Here is a 20,527-nt window from a genome sequence, read left to right as displayed (position 1 = left end):
GACTGAGTGGGATGTGGGAGGAAGCAAGAAACCCACAGGGTTAGACAGTGACAGGAAATGAACCTGTCACTGGTGCTGTAAAATGCCATGCCAGAACAAAAGGGTTAACCTTTCAAGCAGGATCTGGAAGATTGTGTAAGAGTAATATCAAAATCACCTTGATTTGCTTTTTTTTTACATTTGAGTGATGGTCATCCCTTTGAGCAATGAGACATTGAGATTTCTCTGAAGCACAAGCTGCCATCAGCAGCTCTGTCACTAGAGACCTCTGTCCGGGTCAGTCTTTCAAATCGTCCTTAAGTGTAGCCCATCTTCTTGATGCATCCCTCCTCTCCCAGGGATGAGGTTTTTGGAGCTTCTGTAGCTCTGGGCTTTTACAGGACTGGTTTGATGCAACCCCCCAAGCCTCCTCCTTTTGCAGATGAGCTTGAGACATTGCAGAGCTGAGACATAGAGATGGCACAGATATTACTTACCTCATCAACCCATGCCTGAATGCTGTACGTCTTCCCAAATGGAGGCATGGCTCACTTGCTGAGGAATGCCGAATTAACATGAACAATGATCAGAAATCAACACCCACTTATGACCTTGGAAAGGAAAGGCCATCAGAGCAGCCTGTGATGGTTGGGTCAATGACATGGCCATCTGTAACTCCTGCAGTGGCATCTTGGGTCTGGGACCATTTACCTTCATCAACCACAACCCTCTTCCTGCACCAGAACTGACCCAACCCATTTGATTCCTGTTGACTTCAGATTTATAGACACTCTTACCACCTCTGGGATTTTCTTCTAAGGCTGAGGTCCAGAGTCACACAAGCAGAGAGCTAAGTTTCTCTATCTATTCAAAATCATTGTGGATCACTCCAGGAAAATTAGTATACGCATTTGGAAAATTAACTCTTTCAGGAATATGCCCACAGGAAACATTTTATTTGACAATGATCATAAATCACCTCCAAAGAGAAGACATTTTACAAAACACAGGATTTCAGAGGGCAACCGTTTCCTATTTTGTGCATCATGTGGAACATTAACACAGGAGATTCTGCAGATGCTGTAAATCCAAAGTAACACACACAAAATGCTAGAACAAGTCAGCAGGTTAGGCAGTATCAACAAAGAGGAATGGATAGTAGATGCTTCTGGACAAGACCCTTCTTCAGGACCTCAGATGAAGGGTCTCAGCCCAAAACGCCGACTGTTTATTCCTTTCCATATATGCTGCCTGACCTGCTGAGTACCTCCAGCTGGTGAAGGGTCTTGTTCTGAAATGTCAGCTGTTTATTCCTCTCACAGGTGTTGTCTGACATGTCGACTTCCTTCAGTTTTCGTATGTGTTACAAGAAAACATTCATGTGCCACTTCCTACCAAATTAACACAAACATGAGAGAAAAAAAATCCTGGATTTGTTTTAATAAAGATATTTGCAAAGTGGAAAGGCAGAATGAATGTTTTATCAAGTATTTGTAAATATGTTGTACTGGTTATCATGTGTATCATAAGTTCATTTGTACTATGTCAATTTTAGCTACAAGTACTGCAAGTAACAAATTTATTATCTTTGGTAATATTAGAACAGAGCACCCCATATTGTCCACTTTAAAGGTCACTGTCACAGATTAGGTGGTCAACATGGCAAATATTGGCAAATACAGGACTCGTGATTTGGTTCACAAGGACCTGTAGGCCTATAAATGATTGAGCCTAAATATGCAAATACAACAGCACCAGAAAATGCTAGAACTAATGAAAGCTTGTCTGAGGGGTTAAATTTTAGAAAGCAATGAGAAGACACTTTAAAACTGCACTCAATGACAGTAAAACCAAAAAGCTGACTGGGGACTTCAGAAAGGGTAAAATGAGGGAACACAAACCAATCCTCAGAGAGATCAGAAGTGAGCATTTTCAAGTTCCCTATCTCAAAGGATCCAACCTGGTCCCAACATATCGACACAGCTAGGAGTTCGAGGAGATTTGGTTTGTCACCTGAAACACTTGAAAACTTCTACAGATGTACCATGGAGAGCATCTTGTCTGGCTGCATCACCGTCTGGTATGGGGGAGGGGTGCTACTACACAAGATCAAAGTAAGCTGCAGAGTTATAAAGTTGGTCGGCTCTAACAAGGGTACTAGCCTCCGCAGTATCCAAAACATCCTCAAGGAGCAGTGCCTCAGAAAGGCCAGAGTCCATCATTTAGAATCCACCATGGAGGACCTGCCCTCTTCTCATTGTTACTATCAGGTAGGAGGTACAGAAGCTGAACAATTCAGGAACAGCTTCTTCCCCTCTGCCAATTTCTAAATGGACAATGAATCCATGAACACTATCCCACTACTTCTTTAAAATTTGTTTTTACACTACTTATTTTAACTATTTAATACACATATTACTTAGTGTAATTCATTTTTTCTATATTTATCATGTATTGCATGGTACTGCTGCTGCAAAGTTAACAAATTTCATGCCATATACAAGCAATATTAAACCCGACTCTGAATTATTTGATAGACAGTATATAATGCTAATTTCACCTTCTTCGCTTTCCCTTCTTCAAAAGACGATGCCTCAAAAAAGCGGCATCCATCATTAAGGTTCCCCATCACCCAATATATGCTCCCTCTTATTTCTACCAAAGAGGTGGTACAGGAGCCTGAAGACACACAATCAGCATTTTAGGAGCAGCTTCTTCCCCTCAGATTTCTGAATGAACCATGAACCAACCCCGGAACGCACTCTTTTGGACTGCACATTTAATTTTTTGCATACATTTCTTATTGTGAGATACAGCTTTTCTTGTATTGCATCATACTGCCGTTGCAAAAAAAAACAATCTGACAACATATCAGTGACATTAAACCTGATGAATCCCAACCGCTCCCTCTTTTGGACAACTGAATCAGTGCAGCACCTACAGGTTAAATGTCATCATGATCAGGCATGGCTGCCCAAGCTTGGTCAACAACAGTGCAATGGAAACTCGGGCCACTGAAACAGACTGCTAAAATGCCCTGTCTTTAAATTCACATAGAATTTAAACTAGGTTCAAGTTTAACCAGCAGGGTCTCGGCAATGCATTAATTCAGCCAGAGGTTGGTACCAATGTAGCCAGATTATTTATCAATGAAAGGACCAGTCAGCAAGCACAGGTCATAGTTCGGTTATGTACAACCAAAGCAAATAGTTTAATGCACATTTACAAATATTCTGTTAAAATTCACAGTAGTTTAGGTTGGACATGGAAGCTGACATATATTCATGGTTTACTGTGAGACCACCTAAAGCAAAACTACTGCAGCATCTGGAAATGTCAAAAACAAAATCTATGAGTACTCAGCAGGTTAAGTAGAATCTGTGAAGGGAGAACAAAATTTCTGGTCTATTTCTCTCTTCACAAATGATGTCAGACCAACTGTGTAACATTTTCCATTTCTAAATCTATTAGATCAGTTCCATTCCCCTAAACACTAGTAAAACCAATACCCTCAAATATTAGTGTGGATTATATGTAATTACTACTTCATTACTGGCAATATATCTGATAGTCTGTTTGGACCCAAATACAAAGTGGACCCCTTAAACTACTGAAGGAAATACTTCAGGTGAAGAGAGTTAAGATTGACTGCCAAAAAAACAAATATCAAAACCCCGGAATGTGGACAATAAAGTTTCAAATTTAAACCAATTCACTGTTTCTTCCCCCACCTTTACTTTTTTGGATTTGTTGGTTTAGAAGTTTAACAGCCATGTCTACGCATTGATCAACAGTTCTCGGGCCAAGTATCCTACCTACTAGAGAGCATCTTCTTTGATACCAAGTCTGTGGATGACAAATCAAATTGATTACCAATACGATTGATTAAATAAAAATTAGCCTAACAGATCTTGACACATTCACCCACGTCCTTGTATAATGAGAGAGTAAGGGCATGTGTCTATTGATGCGTCCGGTCCACCTCAATAGTCAGCTTGCTTGCAGCAGCCTCATCGATAAACCAGTGCACCTCCCCATTGGCTGGCTGGATCCGGGCAGCAGGTAATGGATTTTCCTTGTGGCTTTCCAGAATATCCTGGGTAAACGCAACAGCAGATTACTTAGAAATCCAAATGTACATTGCAACAAGTGTTAATGTAAGCAGGCATTCTGCATCCGATTACTTAAAAGACTTGGAACTTCAATTCCAACATCCAGGAAGCTTTTGAGTTGTGGACAGATACAATCTCTATCAGTACAGCCAAACACAAAGGAGGTTGGGTATATCTCTAACTAAACAAGATTGTTACACTGGGTGCCAAACACCAAAGAAACCGGACCAGCTAGAGGAACCTGTGCAGTAAAGAAAAAAACACAAGCTCTTTACAGACAGCAGCAGGAACTGAAAGAGTCTAGGACCAGAAGGCACAGCCTCAAAATACAAGATGCCCTAGTAGAACAAAGATGAGGAGGATTTTTGTTTTAGACAAAGGGTGGTGAATCTGTGGAATTCATTACAGAGAAGGCAACAAAGGCCAAGTCATTGGGTTTATTTAAAGCAGAGAATCATAGGTTCTTGATCAGTAAGGACATCAAAGGGAGAAGGCAGAAGAATGGGTTTGAGAGGGTATATCAGCCGAGATCAAATATATTTATTGTGTATGTGTGTATATAAATAAAATCATTTATCAGCAGATTCTATGAGCTGAACGGCCTGTATCTGCTCCAACCTGTTATGATTCAATGCCTACTTTCCTAGCTTCTTACCTTTAAGACTGATGCCTTACTCTCACCAGTCACAACAAAGAGAGCACAGCGGGCAGCGTTCAGTAAGGGCAGTGTCATAGTTATACGTTTCGGAGGTGGCTTAGGAGAGTCACTAATTGGAGCAATGATTTTACTTTGTTCCTGTTCCAGAAACGAAATAAAACAATGCATTAATGGAGACATTAAAACTCACAGGATTTAACCACAAGCATTAACTGGAAACATTTCAAAAGTGATTAACATCAATGATAAAGATATTAAAGGTAAGCTTTACTTGTTATATATGTTATACATCAAATCAGAATGAAACACTTTGCTTGCATCAACAACCAACACATTCACAGGATGCCAACAAATGTCACCACAGATCTCACACGAAAATAGCATGCCCACAACTCACTAACCCCAACCCACACATCTATGGAATGTGGGAGGAAACCCATGCTGTCACACAGATAATATACACACTCCTTACAGACAGCAGTGGGAATAGAAACCCGATCACTGGCACTGCAAAATAACGCACCAACTGCTACACTATGATGCCGTCCTTCTGCCCTCTTCCTTTTGTCCAATTTAGAAGTGTCTAAAAACTTAAGAATCTTAAATTTCTTCCCCCAGGCAGTTAACCTGATCAACTACTTTAGTAAGGCCCCCCATTATCCCTGACACTGCAGTGCACTGTAATCACTTAAACCCACTTTTGTTTAATAAAGTTATAAATACATGCAAATATTTATGCACATTTTATTCCATATCTGCATATTTACACCACTGAAGACTCCTAATACACCTAAATGTGTATGGTGAATAAAGTTGACCCTTGATCCACTTTGTACATTGACAACAGATACATTCATCCAACAGCTTCCCCAACCAGAGACAACGATACACTCCTAATGTGATGCAGAAATGGTCCGGAGCGACACAGGCTTTTGCCGAAGAGCAAGGTTATTGACCTGTGGAATTACCAGCTGTAGACAGCATCAGACTCTTCTCTAGATGTCTGGCTCTTAAGTGTTATCTCCCTCGAGTGACAGCCTTTGCAGTGTCTTAACATGGATCAGTGTTTCAGTTCACACTCCAGAGAATCTAGCATCATCTTCCAGCTGGATATTTACCAAGTGCAAGACCTTCAGTGCCACCCACCCCAATACTCTTTCAATGTCTGGCACAGAACACAGACGGGACGAGACTAAATGACAATGACCAAGCCACAGGCTCACTATCTTGGAGAAGCAAACAGTTGTAACAACAGGAGATACTCCCTCTTCAATTTCCAAAGACCAGTCTTACTTCAGGAATGTTAGCACATTTGTTGTGCATATAGGGAACACTGCACCCAAGGCACCATCTACTGGATTAAACACCAAACCAGATCTCAAACTGCTAACTCGGCCAATGGAAAACTTCCAGTCAGCAGGTAATTTTCTCTACAGTCATACTGATCCTTCATTCTAGATACTGTACTGTGCAAAAGCATTTGAGTGTGTGTTCATTGTTACCGATAGCAGTTTCTGTGCACAGATGAGCACTGTAAGCACTTACCCCTCATTTTTCTCAATTTTAAATAACCACAAGCCCCCCCCACTGTCCTCTCAGGACAACCCATTACTGCAATCAAATGACCTTGTGCAACAATCTGACGTAGAGGTTAGTGGATTGCTTTACACTGCCAGCTTTCACCAATTGGGGTTTAATTCCCTCTGCTGCCTGTCAGCAGTTCTTCCTGTGAGACACAGGGACATGAAGACACACTCAACAATTCAGGAGCGGTTTTTCCTCCGCACCATCAGATTTTGGAGCAATCCACAACACTACCTTGTTCTTTTTGTTTTACATTATCTATCTTGTAATTTCTAGCAATTTTGTGTCTTGGAACTTTACTACAAAAATAACAAGTTTCACGTCATAATTCCTTTTCTGAAGATAGTCTTGAACTGGAAGCATTTCAGAGGAGCAGAAATGGGGGGGGGGGGGGGAGAAGAGTCATGACTGCAGGCTCTTCAGTCTAAACAGACCATGTTTAACTTTGACATGAGCCTCTGTTCACATCCCTAACCCATCCTTTCTCACAGTTTCATCCTCTTCCCCTTACATACACCTCTGCTTTCAAATCTCCCTTTGGTGGGGAACAGCTTCACATTTTCACCACTGAAAAAGCTACTCTACGGTCCTCTATTGAATTGGAGCCTTGAATTTTAAACCGAGTCAACCCAACACCTAAAATGTTTCCAGGTTGAATTTAAACCAGTGACAGTCTCCAAGTAAGTCCATCAATTTGTAAGCAACTTAGAACATAATTTGCTGGAGGAACACAGCAGGCCAGGCAGCATCTATAGCAAGAAGCACTGTCGATGTTTCGGGCCGAGACCCTTCGTCAGGACTAACCAAAAGGAAAGATAGTAAGAGATTTGAAAGTAGGAAGCGGAGGGGGAAATGCGAAATGATAGGAGAAGACTGGAGGGGTTGGGGTGAAGCTGAGAGCCGGAAAGGTGATTGGCAAAAGGGATACAGAGCTGGAGAAGGGAAGTCTTCTCCTATCATTTTGGATTTCCCCCCTCCCCATCCTACTTTCAAGTCTCTTACTATCTTTCCTTTCAGTTAGACCTGACAAAGGGTCTCGGCCTGAAACGTTGACAGTGCTTCTCCCTGTAGATGCTGCCTGGCCTGCTGTGTTCCACCAGCATTTTGTGTGTGTTGCTTGAATTTCCAGCATCTGCAGATTTCCTCATGTAGAACACAATTTGTTCAGGTTACCTGCAGCAGGGGATGATCTGGGAAGAGAGAGCAGGTGTGCCCATCAGGACCAATTCCCAGGATCAGCAAATCAAAGACTGGTATATTATCACTTGGAAACATCTGGAGGAGGAAAGTACAATCAGAAGGGCAGAACACGGAACATTGACCGAAATGAAAACGTTGTTAGTATTCGCGCAGGAGCTTGCGAGGACTGCACGAGTCAAGCAATGTGACGAACAGAGTACAAGCAAAGTTCCAAAATGCCTGTAAATTTGCCCAAAATGTGATACCGATGCAGTTTTAAGCTTTGCAATGTGGATTTTGATCTTAAGTCACAGCAGTGTATGTATATCCCAGCAATGTTTACATTCCATATTCAAAACACCGTACCAGGATGAACTGGTTTCACTTGTTGAGTAGCAATCCAATCTGGATGAAATGATCTATATACAAGACAGGAAAATCCCAGGATAAACATTAATATAGGATGTCAGTAAATAATGTTCTAATCCCTCTGTACCCGGATTTCACATATTACAGCATTACTGTGAGCCAGAAGGCTATTTAACGACCCAAAACCATCTTCCTCCATACCCCCTAACAAAAATGCAACCCATCATCTTCATCAATCCAGTTCGGTCCACTCACTCCCTTTCCTGTAAAGCTCTACAGACTTTTCCTTTTCACAGGCACAATTCTTTTACAGGTATTTCTACTGCCTTTCAGTCTAAATCACAGCAATCCCCTTCATAAAAAAAATTCTCACCTCTTGTTCTCTAAAGACTGAGCAGTCTTTTGCCAGTGGAAATAGCTTTTTACTAATATTATTTTCAAACCCTTTAACTTTGAATATATCAAATCTCTCCGTTTCAGGCATGACCCCTTTTCCCTCCAGATCCTCAATGTCAAAGTCACTTTTCTTTAGCAATTCCAGATAAAGATCTATTTGGATTTATTTATCACAAATGCATCGAAACATTCAGTAAAATGCATCACTGGTGTTACCAACCAACAGACCCAAGGTTGTGCTTGGGGGGGTGGGGGGCAGCCTGCAAGTGTCCAACATCAACACAGTATGCCCACAATTTTCCAGCCAGAAGTATTTCTGAATGCTCTACTCTATACAGTACTTATCTCACCCCATACACAATCCAATTATACCTAAGAATTATCATTGCCTCAAAAGCTCCTTCAGCCTAATATGACGAGAAGACAGGCCCCAATTTCTGTCCCATTCATTACACAAGAGCACTGGAAGGCTTTGGATCCTCACACAACACTACAATGCTGTTCAATACTGTACCTCTCTCAATTTCTCCGCGTACTTGTCCGCTGCTTCGTCCACAGGCAGCGATGGGTTAATAGCGACCACGCGATTATTAGGAATGGAGATCTTGGAGAACAGATTCTTCTGGAAGAGGTAACGCAATGGTTAAGTGCTACAGACACCAGCTCAGGAGAGGAGAAATGGAACTAAGTGTTGACGGATGCAAACATCAGGGAGATTCTGCAGATGCTGGAAATTTTAAACAACACAAACAAAAATGCTGGAGGAACTTAGCAGGTCAGTAGCATTGTCGGAGGGGAGCCCTGACAAACTGCTGAGTTCCTCCGGCACATGGCTCACTCCTGCTCTGATTATGGAATATCCCACAGACTTCAACTGCTCTAAACTTTGGAACAAACACAAAATGTTGGAGGAACTCAGCAGGATCTGTGGAGAGGAAAGAACAGTTTCAGCTGAGAACCTTCAACACGATTCCCAGCATCTGTAGAACCTCTGGTGTTTACGTTAATTACTTTACCCTTTTTGCCCATGAATTCTTGCACTCAGCCTTTCTGGATGCTAGCATTGTTGCTTCATGCTTTATTACTACAAGAATAAAACACTCAAAATTTTGAATTAGCAAGCCAGATATAAAGATATTGGCAGAGTTACCAAGGACAGAAAAGTCAGGGAGGCTTAGGGGTGGAATTGGAGTTGATGCGAGGATGATGGAAGCAGGAATGTGACACAAAGGCAGAACTGGAAGAAGCCAGAAGCTGTGAGGCAACAGCAGAGGAATGAAAAGCACAAGTGTTGGAAATATAGGGCAGGGATATTTTTCTCCGTCAGCATTCTTGATCCCTCCTCTGTCAAAAGCCACATTAGATCAGTGATGCTCTTTCACACCCCCTTCCCAGTGATACTGCCATGTTCTTGTTATCTTAATTGTACCTTTCCTGCTGGTTGTGTTATTCTCACTTCAGTGTTTGATTTTGCACACAGCACTCCTATCTTGACACCGTCTTGCTGTTGTGCACTCTGTGTAGTTATGATTATCACGTACACTCTTTATTCTGAAAGCTTCACCACAAGCAAGTAGTTTCACCGCACACTTGTCTATATGGCAATGCATTTAATCTGATCTGAATCCAATTCCAGCATCCCCCAAACCAAAACCAGTGCCAATTCAAATCATTGACTCAAGTACAGTTAATCCCAACCCAAAAGCTGGCCTTATCTAATAATTAAACTTTAATGCCCATTATAGTTAAGACCATAAGCCATAGGAGCAGAATTAGGCCATTTGGCCCATCGAGTCTGCTCCAAACAATAGATTGGTGCAGAGTATAGTAGCACAAACTGAGGCAGTGCAGCCATAAATTCTAAAGTGATAATAATAGAAGAGGTAGAATTAAGAGTCCAAGAATGTAGAAGGGGGATATGAAAGAGGTGACTGGATCACAAGTCTGATCATAAGCAGTGGGGAAGGAGCTGTGCTTAGGTCTGGACATCCAGGCCTCCAAGCTCTGCATCTTCTGGAAGGGATGACAGACACCTGTCAGCTTCCTGATCAGCGCCCCACGGTCGTATGGAGAGTGAGATGTACTGGGCAGTGCTTACCACTCTTAGCGGGATCTGCCTACTCAGATTTAAATGCAACCCAACGAGTCCCAATACTGAATGAAGGCCAAGTGACTCCTGTCTCCTTTGAGCTCTCAGGCCCGAATGACTGACCACCGACCTGGAGCCCCAGCCCTTACCCGGTACAGGCCACAGGTGCTCTCCGGGTCCTCGAAAGGGACGAGCCGCTCGTCGCAGAAGCCGAGGACCCAGTGTTTACAGTCGGCACCCGGCTGCCGGGACTCGCGGTCCAGGGCGGACGGCAGCTCAGCCGACAGCAGCTGCACCAGCCCGCCGCCCGACACCGACACGGCGAAGCGCCCGCGGCTCTGCACCGCCTGGTTCGCGGACGCCAGCACGAACTGCCCCAGGGCCGGCCCCAGCTCTCGGGCCGAGGAGAACACGCGAACCCGCGGCGAGGACATCACAGCTCCGGCCTGGAAACGAGTCAATGCAGCAGCCTGTTCAGGGAAGCGAGCGAGCTGCCGCCCGCCACTACCAACTATCGCCTAATTGCCTGAGGCAGCCGTCAATCACCACGAGCGGCGAAGTGATTGTACTGCTCAGACGTCAATCAATTCTTCTCGGCGAACACCCATCCCTCTGGTTGGTCAAATAGCATGACTGGCAGCCGAACCTGATTGGAGTCAGTTAACGCACGATTTCTTGTCTGTGATGGGCTGAAATAAATGCCAATTATTTACTTCGGTTCATTGATTGTTTAATTAATACAGCAAAGTCATGATGAATCGAAAACAGCTTTCGTCCCGTCTACTTCCAAAGACTATCCCTTTGTTTAACAAATCCTAGAATTACATTCAACTTCTCTCAGGCAGCAAAGCTATTGTTGTGACACGCGTTGCTTGCCTTCATTGAAGAAATTTAATCAGTCCCAATAACAGTCAATAGCATGGCCAACGTTCTCACTTTCCAAAGTCCTTGCTGAAACAGCTGAAGACTGACTGGGCTGAGGACACAGCCTAAGAAATGGCCTCCTTCTAAATCAAAAGACATGTAAAAGTTCAGCAAGTTAGGGGTTTTCAGAATCAGGTTTACTATCACGGGACATATGTTATGAAATGTGTTGTTTTGTGGCAGCAGTACAATGCAATACATACTAATAAAATTATCCTTTACAATAACAAATTTTTAATTAAGTAGAGTAAAACGAGCAAAAAAAAGAAAAATATTACATAGTGTACATTGTTCACTTAGAAATCTGAGGGGAAGTTGTTCCTAGGATGTTGAGTGTGTATCTTCAGGCTCCTGTACCACCTCTCTGATGGTAACAATAAGAAGAGGACATGTTCTGGGTGATGGGGTCCTTCATGATGAATGACGCCTTGTTGAGGCATTGCCTTTTGAATATGTCCTCAATGCTGGGGAGGTTAGTCCCCTTGATGAAATTGGCTGAGTTTGCAATTTTCTGCAGCTTTTTCCAATCCCATGCAGTGGACCCTCCAATGCAGATGGTGGTACAACCAGTTAGAAAGCTCTCCACAGTACACCTGTAGAAATTTGTGAGACTTTGGTATCACACCAAGTCTCCCCAAACTCATATTGAAATATAGTCACTGATATGCATTCTTCCTAATTGCTTCAACATATTAGGCCCAGATCTTCAGTGATGTTGACACCCAGGAACCTGAAACTGCACACCCTTTCCACTGATGATGACTGGGGTGTTTTCCCTCAACTTCCCCTTACCAAAGTCCACAGTCATTTCCTTGTTCTTGCTGATGCTGAGTAAGGCTGTTGCTGCAACACCCCTCAACCTCACTCCTATACATCTTGTCATCGCCATCTGAACTTCTGCCAACAGTCATGGGCAAATTTATAGATGGTGTTTGAGCAGACAGGGGTGTAGAGAGATTAGAGCAATGAGTTAAGCACGCATCCTTGAGGTGTGCTAGTGTTGACTGTGAGTAAGGAGAAGATGTTATTTCCAGTCCACACTGACCGTGAGGAAGTCAAGGATCCCATTGCAGAGGAAGGCACAGAGACCCATCAACAAACAGCAGCCTGATGTTTGCATTGCTATTGTCCAGGTGATCCAATGCCAAGTGGAGAGCCAGACAGATTACATGCTCTCTGTGTGATATGCAAATTGCTTAGGCAGGAGTTGAGTCTGGCCATGACCAACCTCTCAAAACACATCATCACTGCAGAAATTAGTACAACAGGCATTGAGACTGCTCACCCTGTTCTTCTTACAAGATACAAGATAAGAGGGATAGAGTGGACAGCCAGAGACTTTTCCCCCCAGGCTGGAAGTGGGTAATACTAGGAGAGCATAACTTTAATGTGATTGGAGGAAAGTATAGGTGGGATGGAGTTTTTTTTTGGCAGAATGTGTAGGTGCATGGAACCTATGCTCTCTGCACGGCCAGAGGTGGTGATGGAGGCAGATACATTAGGGATATTTAAGAGATTCTTGGATAGGCAAATGGATGAAAGAAAAATGGAACCTACTCTTAGAAACCTACAGCTCAGGGTTCCGGTGACGTCATCGTTGAGAATGGCAGCTTAAGTCACTAGCTCCTCCGGAAAAATGCGTATTAAGCCCCATTAACCCGTCAAATATAGTATTTTTGAAAAAATATTTTAACTGAAAAGAGGGGTAAGACTGGGGAAAAGGAATGGAAATAAAAAAAGCGACACTGTGGAGCCTGCGGCCAAGAGGAGTGCAGCAAGTGGCTCTCCGACCCGACCGCGTGGTAGCGTGGCGGACGCTGGGCCTCGTTCAGGCGAAGCGGCAAATATGATCAAAATTCTGAAAGAGATACGGGCGTTCCAAAAAGAAATAAAGCAGCAGCTCCGTGATAGTAAGTCAGAGCTTGCCAGCGTCAATCAAAAAATAGCGGTGGCAGAGACTTGAATTGAGAAGGTGGAAGATCGCATTCAAAACGTGGAACAGACACTGAGTAAGACAATAAAAATATTACATCACCAAGAAGGTAAACTGCTTGGCCTGGAGGGGAGATCACGGCGGAAAAATATCAGAATCTACAACGTTCCTGAAGGAACGGAAGGCTCATCTATGACGGAGTTTGTCTGAAAGTTCCTGCTGGACGTGCTGGATCTTCCCTCGGCTATGGAGCTGGAAGTTGAAAGAGCCCTTCGTGCGCTTGTCCCGAAACCTACCCAGGATAGAACGCCATGCTCAATAATAATTAAATTCCTTCGGTACAGCACCAAGGCAGAGATTCTACGAAGGGCCTGGGGTAAGAAGAGAGTGTTTTTCGACGATAAATTAATATATTTCGACCAAGATTACCCCTTTACCGAAGTCCAAAGAAAGGCAAAGAATACTTTGAAGTAAAGCGAGTACCAAAGCAAAAAAAGATTCGATTTCAAACTCCGTACCCTGCTAAACTTCAAGTGTTTTATGACAATAGGACGCGGTTGTACCGGACAGTGGAAGAGGCGACTACAGACATGAAGGCCAGAGGGTTGCCCGTCAGCAAGACCAAAATGAAGGAAAGCCTGACTGAGGAATTATCCCGCTCCACTTGGGAAACAGTGCCAGAATCGAGATACAGGAGATGGGAGGAGGCCAAGAGAAATATATCAGAAAGAGACCAAGAGTTTCCCAAAGACAGTCCTCACCCCCTTCAGAAGAGCCATAAGGTTTGGCTAACTTTAAAAATGTTGAGATGCTAAACGGAAGCAAAAGTACACGGTGATATACCCATCTTGAGAAATACCTATTATAATGTGGATTTTATATTACTTAGTTGTTATTCTTTATTCGCTCCCTTACTCCTTTTTCCCCACCAAAATGAGAATATATATATATGTATGTAATATATATGTGTGTGTGGATATATATATGTATGTACACAGGGAAATCTTTGTGTAATGGATTTGTTCACTGACTTTTATGAATACTGCAATGGGGGCCCTCAACTCACAAGTAGGAGGGATTATCCCCCACAGCTAGACATTTCCTCTAGCTCAACGCAGGGTCATCTACTAGAGACCTCAGCCTTGGAATCACACGTTCGTTGCCATTTTTGTTATTATTTGCGTTTCTTGGTTCTTATTTGTGTTCAGGGAGTAGATCGATTAAGCTTTATTCTAATTTCAATGATACATTGACAGATAAATACAGATGGCTAAGTACAAGGTAAAATTCATTTCTTTTAACGTCAATGGGCTAATAAATGCAATCAAATGTGAGAGAATTTTATCCAACTTGGAACAATTTGATTCATACTGGGAAAAATGGTTTAACTACATAATGCCTCATAGGCCTAATTTTATTCTCACAAATCAATGAATCTGTTGTAAAAAAAAACAAGATCACTCCCTACTTGTAAGTAGTTCTTTCCTTTTGCTTGTTTTTTCTTTCCACTCTTTTCTATAAGTGTGCAGCTCAGATAAATACTTTGTGGAGATTTTGTGATATATATGATTATATGATGTATATGTACAATGTCTGAAATACATCTTATGGAAATGTTTGTTTGATGATGAATTTCGATAAAAAAAATAAATTACCTAAACCTACAGCTCAGGTCATCCACAGGTTCAGCCAATCTGCGCTACACTGTTTTTTGACTACAGCTCAGCATCTAACACCGTCATTCTACCATACTGAGCAAAAAACTCCAGAAGCTGGGCCTCTGTACCTCCCTCTGCAACTGGATCCCCAACTTCCTAACCAGAAGGCCACAATCTCTGCAGAATGGAAGTAGCATCTTCATCTCACAGTCAATCAATACCAGCGGGCCTCAGGAGTGTGTGCTTACCCACTGCTCTACTCTCTCTGCACCCATGACTGTGTGGCCAGGCACGGCTCAAACGCCATCTGATGATACAGCCGTTGTTGGCAGAATCTCAGATGGTGATGAGATGGTAGAGAGGTGAGATATACCAGCTAGTGGAGTGGTGTTGCAGTAACAACTTTGCACTCAACATCAGTAAGACGAAAGAACTGAATGTGGACTTCAGAAAGGGTAAGACGAGAGAACACACAACCAATCCTCATAAAGGGATCAGAAGTGGAGACAGTGAGGAATATACTGGGTGTCAATATCTCTGAGGACCTAACCATGTCGATGCATCTACAAAGAAGGCAAGATAGCAGCTATAATTCATAAGGAGTTGAGGATATTTGGTTTGTCACCAAAAACACTAGCAAATTCCTACAGATGTACCATGGAGACCATTCTAACTGGCTACATCATCATCTGATATGGAGAGTGGGGGGCTACTGCACAGGATTGAAGTAAGCTGCAGAGAGTAGTAAAATAAGTCAACTCAATTATGGGTACCAGTCTCTGTAATCTCCAGGATGTTTTCAAGGAGCAGTGCCTCAGAAAGGTGGTGTCCATCGATAAGGACCCACTACCCAGGACATGCCCACTTCTCATCAGGAAGGAGGTACAGAAGCCTGAAGGCACGCACTCAACAATTCAGGAACAACTTCTTCCCCTCTGCAATCCAATTTCTAAATGGATGTTGAACCCATGAACACTACCTCACTACTTTTTTATTTCCTATTTTTTACATTAATTATTGAATTTGACTATTTTATATAGTTTTTACTCTAATTCAGTTTTTTTCTATATTTATCATGTATTGCATTGTACTGCTGCTGTAAAAATCAAATTTCATGACATATGCTGGTGATATTGAATCTGATTCTGATTCTAATCTCATCTGTCTGCATTATGTCCACATTACCTCTTTGCCTTACCTTACCAGATGCTTTTTTGTATCTGCCTCTGAGCTAATTCTAGATAGTTACCACCCTCCATGTGAAATTTTAACTCTGAAATGTCTTTCAGATTTCCCCCTTCTTGATTGGGCTGCCACTACTACTTCCATCACTTCGCTGATGATTAACAGTGGCTCCACTGAGGTGAATTGAGTTTGCCCTGGATGGTCCATACTTGGTCAATCGTCCATTGTTGAGTAGGTGCCAATGTCATCATCAAACTGGAACAACAGCTGGATCTGAAGCCTGGTCTTCAGTACTACCGAAGGGATGTTGCCTGATTTCACAGCCTTGCCTGCATCCAGTGCTCTGTTATTTCTTGATGTCATGGAATTTAATTGGATGAAGATGAGCTTTGCCACTGGGGAGGATGTCAGAAAGAAGCTGAAAAGGATTGCCTCAAAGAGCCCAAAGGCCTCTGTGGTGAACTACATATACCTGTCTGGACACACCCCCTTGCTGACTGCTCCTGTGGCTCCTCCCAGACCCCTGTATAAAGGTGATTGGAGGCACTGCTCCTCCCTCGGTCTCCAGGATGTTGTGTGATGGTCTCTTGCTGCTAATCGTGGTCTCTTGCAGCTAATAAAAGCCTATCGTTCGCCTCCCGTCTCCAAGAGTTATCGATGGTGCATCAGCCTCTTACTTATCTCACAATACCATTACCAATGGGGAATCAGAAAAGACAAACAATAATAAAAAGAACAACGAAGGACTCAGGTGTTAGGAGATAACAGCTCTTTTCTGTGAGTCTCACCAGAGCCTTTGATGGACAGAAGATGAGTGGAGGTTTTGAGGTGCCCTCCCTGCAGATGTGGTGGGATAGCTTCAGTCACGATGTTAACACAGGTGGTCATCCTCACAGATAGATTAAGCCTCATAGGCCTCCGGTAGGGGGCACTTGGGCCATACTCTGGAAGCGCAGGTCCGTCGTGAATTGCTGGGTGACCTCATGAACAAGGTGATGGGGTGGTCAACTGATGACATCACTATCCATGAGGCTCCCTCACTCCACCCAAGGCCGGCACTGGGGAACTTTCACTCTGATCAGCTTGTACACTGCCCACCTCCACCAAGTCCCAACTTCACACAGGCACCAGCCAGTCCAGCTTTATATTCACTGGTAAAACCTACCCTCGATGCTTATTGGCACACTGACTCTGACCAATCAAGTTTAAACCCACATCTGTCTGGTGAAATGATACATTAGAAAGCTCCAAGCTGATTGGCTGAGGCAAATTGACTCTCTGGAAAAGCCCACAATTTGAGAGCAAGAGATTAAATTAATAAAATGTTATTCTGGGTAAATTAAAGGTTTGATTTCTATAAAGTCGTCAAGTCACTTTTATTGTCATTTCGACCATAACTGCTGGTACAGTACATAGTAAAAATGAGACAACGTTTTTCAGCACCATGGTGTTACATGACACAGTACAAAAACTAAACTGAACTACTTAAAAAAACAACACAGAGAAAGCTACACTAGGCTACAGACCTACACAGGACTGCATAAAGTGCACAAAAACAGTGCAGGCATTACAATAAATAATGAACAGGACAATAGGGCAAGGTTTCAGTCCAGGCTCTGGGTATTGAAGAGTCTGATAGCTTGGGGGAAGAAACTGTTACATAGTCTGGTGTGAGAGCCCGAATGCTTCGGAGCCTTTTCCCAGTTGGCAGGAGGGAGAAGAGTTTGTATGAGGGGTGCATGGGGTCCTTCATAATGCTGTTTCCTTTGTGGGTGCAACGTGTAATGTAAATGTCCGTAATGGCGAGAAGAGAGACCCCGATGATCTTCTCAGCTGACCTCACTATCCGCTGCAGGGTCTTGTGATCTGAGACGGTGCAATTTTTGACCCAGCCAGTGATGCAGCTGCTCAGGATGCTCTCAATACAACCCCTGTAGAATGTGATGAGGATGGTGGGGGGGGGGGGGGGTGGGAGATGGACTTCCCTCAGCCTTTGCAGAAAGTAGAGACTCTGCTGAGCTTTCTTTGCTATGGAGCTGGTGTTGAGGGACCAGGTGAGATTCTCCGCCAGATGAACTCCAAGAAATTTGGTGCTCTTAACAATTTCTACTGAGGAGCCGTCGATGTTCAGTGGGGAGTGGTCGCTCCGTGCCCTCCTGAAGTCAACAACCATCTCTTTTGTTTTGTTCACATTCAGAGACATGTTGGTTCTACACCAGTCCTTTAGCCGCTGCATCTCCTGTCTGTAAGCTGACTCGTCATTTTTGCTGATGAGACCCACCACGGTCGTGTAATCGGTGAACTTGATGATGTGGTTCGAGCTGTGTGTTGCAGCACAGTTGTGGGTCAGCAGAGTGAACAGCAGTGGACTGAGAACACAGCCCTGGCGAGCCCCCGTGCTCAGTGTGATGGTGTTGGAGCTGCTGCTCCCGATCCGGACTGAATGAGGTCTCCCAGTCAGGAAGTCTAGGATCCAGTTGCAGAGGGAGGTATTCAGGCCCAGTAGGCTCAGCTTTCCAATCAGCTTCTGATCAGTTTCATGTATTAAGTACTCACCCTTTGCATTGCCCACTTTCTGTTCTGTTGCTGCTATCAGGAGTGGAGGAATCCATTAGCATGAAGTCATAGAGCACATAAACAGGCCCTTCAGCCCATCTAGTCTGTGCCAAACTATTATTCTTCCTAGTCCCATGGGCTGCACCTGGACCATTGCCCTCTATACCCCTCCCATCCATGTACTGATCCAAACACCTGTCACCCTTTCACTGATTAATTTTCTATTTTCTCTATGTCTGGATTATGGGTCAGACTGAAGAACTGGTATCAATAACCTCTTAAAACACTGACCTGTGTAATTTTTTTCCTATACAATTTGATTTCAGGAACAAATAAGAATGAACTTAGCTTTCTCTCACTGCTCCTCTCTGGCCGCACTTTCCCGCTCACCCTTCTTCTTCTTTTGCCTATTACACTGCTGGCGTTTAGGGCAGAATTGAAGATCTTCCACCTCCTATGGTGTTCAGGGCTTCCTTCATCATGTCAGTAGCTTCTTCTCAGTTTTCAGTACTGTCAGTCATCCAAGTCCTGGCTGGAGACTCAGGAATGCCGTCTCACTCAGATGTAAAAGGATTCTTCATTGCTGTTGCCACAACAGTTTTGTTTGACCAGTCAGGGTTGAGCTGAACCTCCGATTCTGAAGGATCAGTGGAGCGCGGTTAGTCTGGCCTCTACCCCTTGGAGTGTCTGGCATGGGTGAAAGCAAAAGCATAAAGCCCTAACTCCAGCCTCCAAAGCTCTCCGGACCATTGAGGCATGCAAGCCTCCAAACCCTACGCCAAGGTTGTGGCCCTCTCCCAGTCTCACCTATCACCCGCCAGCTTCTACTTTTTCCCCACCCCCATCTCCTTGTTCTGGCTTCTGCCTCCTTCCTTTCCAGTCGATGTAGGGTCTAGGCTCAAAACGTTGACTACTTATTTCCCTCCGTAGGCCCTGTCTGATTTCCAGAGTTCTGCAAAACTGCAGCAGCTGGAGATTACCACCTACTTCAAAAAGACAACCATCATATCAGTGCCCAAGAAGAGCAGGGTGATCTGCCTCAATGACTATCACCCAGTTGTACTCACATCTGCTGTGATGAAGTGCGTTGAGAGGTTGGTCGTGGCCAGAATCAACTCCTGCCCAAGTGAGAAGGTGTACAAGAGTGAGATGGATCAGCTGGTTGAGAGGTGTCACATCAACAACCTTGCACTTAACATCAGTAAGACCAAGGAATTGATTGTGGACTTCAGGAAGGGGAAGTTGAGGGAACACACTCCAGTTCTCATCGAGGAATTCACAGTGGAAAGGGTGAGCTGTTTCAAGTTCCTGGGTGTCAACATTTCTGAAGATCTATCCTGGGCCCAGGATATGTTGTGCAATTACAAAGGAGACATGACAGCAGTTATCACACACAAAATGCTGGAGGAAATCAGCAGACCTTCCTACTCTGACTTCTCATTTTTTGTCTCCAGTCCTGATGAAGGGTCTCAGCCCGAAACTGTTCACTCTTTTCCATTGGTGCTGGTTGGCCTGCTGAGATCCTCCAGCATTTACAGATTTTCTCTTGTTTATGACAGCAGCTATATTTCATTAGGAGTTTGAGGGGATTTGGTAAGTAACCAAAGGCGCTAACAGATGTCACCAAAAAATTCTACAGATGTACCGTGCAAAGCTTTCTGACTGGTTGCATCACCACCTGGTATGGAGGGGCAACTGCACAGGATCAGAAAAAGCTGCAGAAAGTTGTAAATTCAGTCAGCCCTTCAAGGGGACTAGCCTCAACAGCATTGAGGACATCTTCAACAGGCCAACACCCAGGACATAAGCCCACTTCTCATTGTCACCATCAAGACATACACCCAACATTTCAGGAACAACCTCCTCCCCATCACCATCAGGTTTCTGAATGGACAATGAGTCCGT

The 20,527-nt window shown here is 43.7% G+C and overlaps 1 protein-coding gene across 1 annotated transcript; it reads right to left on the bottom strand.

Moving 5' to 3' along the window:
- Positions 1-3,155: 3,155 nt before the first annotated feature.
- Positions 3,156-10,885, bottom strand: pgls (6-phosphogluconolactonase). The gene is made up of 5 exons (XM_059992027.1): positions 10,516-10,885; positions 8,792-8,899; positions 7,507-7,608; positions 4,747-4,887; positions 3,156-4,075 (listed from the first exon to the last, which is right to left on the bottom strand). The coding sequence occupies exons 1-5, from the start codon at positions 10,798-10,800 to the stop codon at positions 3,941-3,943; spliced, it is 771 nt and encodes a 256-aa protein (XP_059848010.1). The 5' UTR covers positions 10,801-10,885; the 3' UTR covers positions 3,156-3,940.
- Positions 10,886-20,527: the final 9,642 nt, after the last annotated feature.

The sequence above is a fragment of the Hypanus sabinus genome, chromosome 16 (genome assembly GCF_030144855.1).
Source record: "Hypanus sabinus isolate sHypSab1 chromosome 16, sHypSab1.hap1, whole genome shotgun sequence".
Lineage (NCBI taxonomy): Eukaryota > Metazoa > Chordata > Chondrichthyes > Myliobatiformes > Dasyatidae > Hypanus > Hypanus sabinus.
This window is presented reverse-complemented; position numbering and strand designations above follow the sequence as displayed.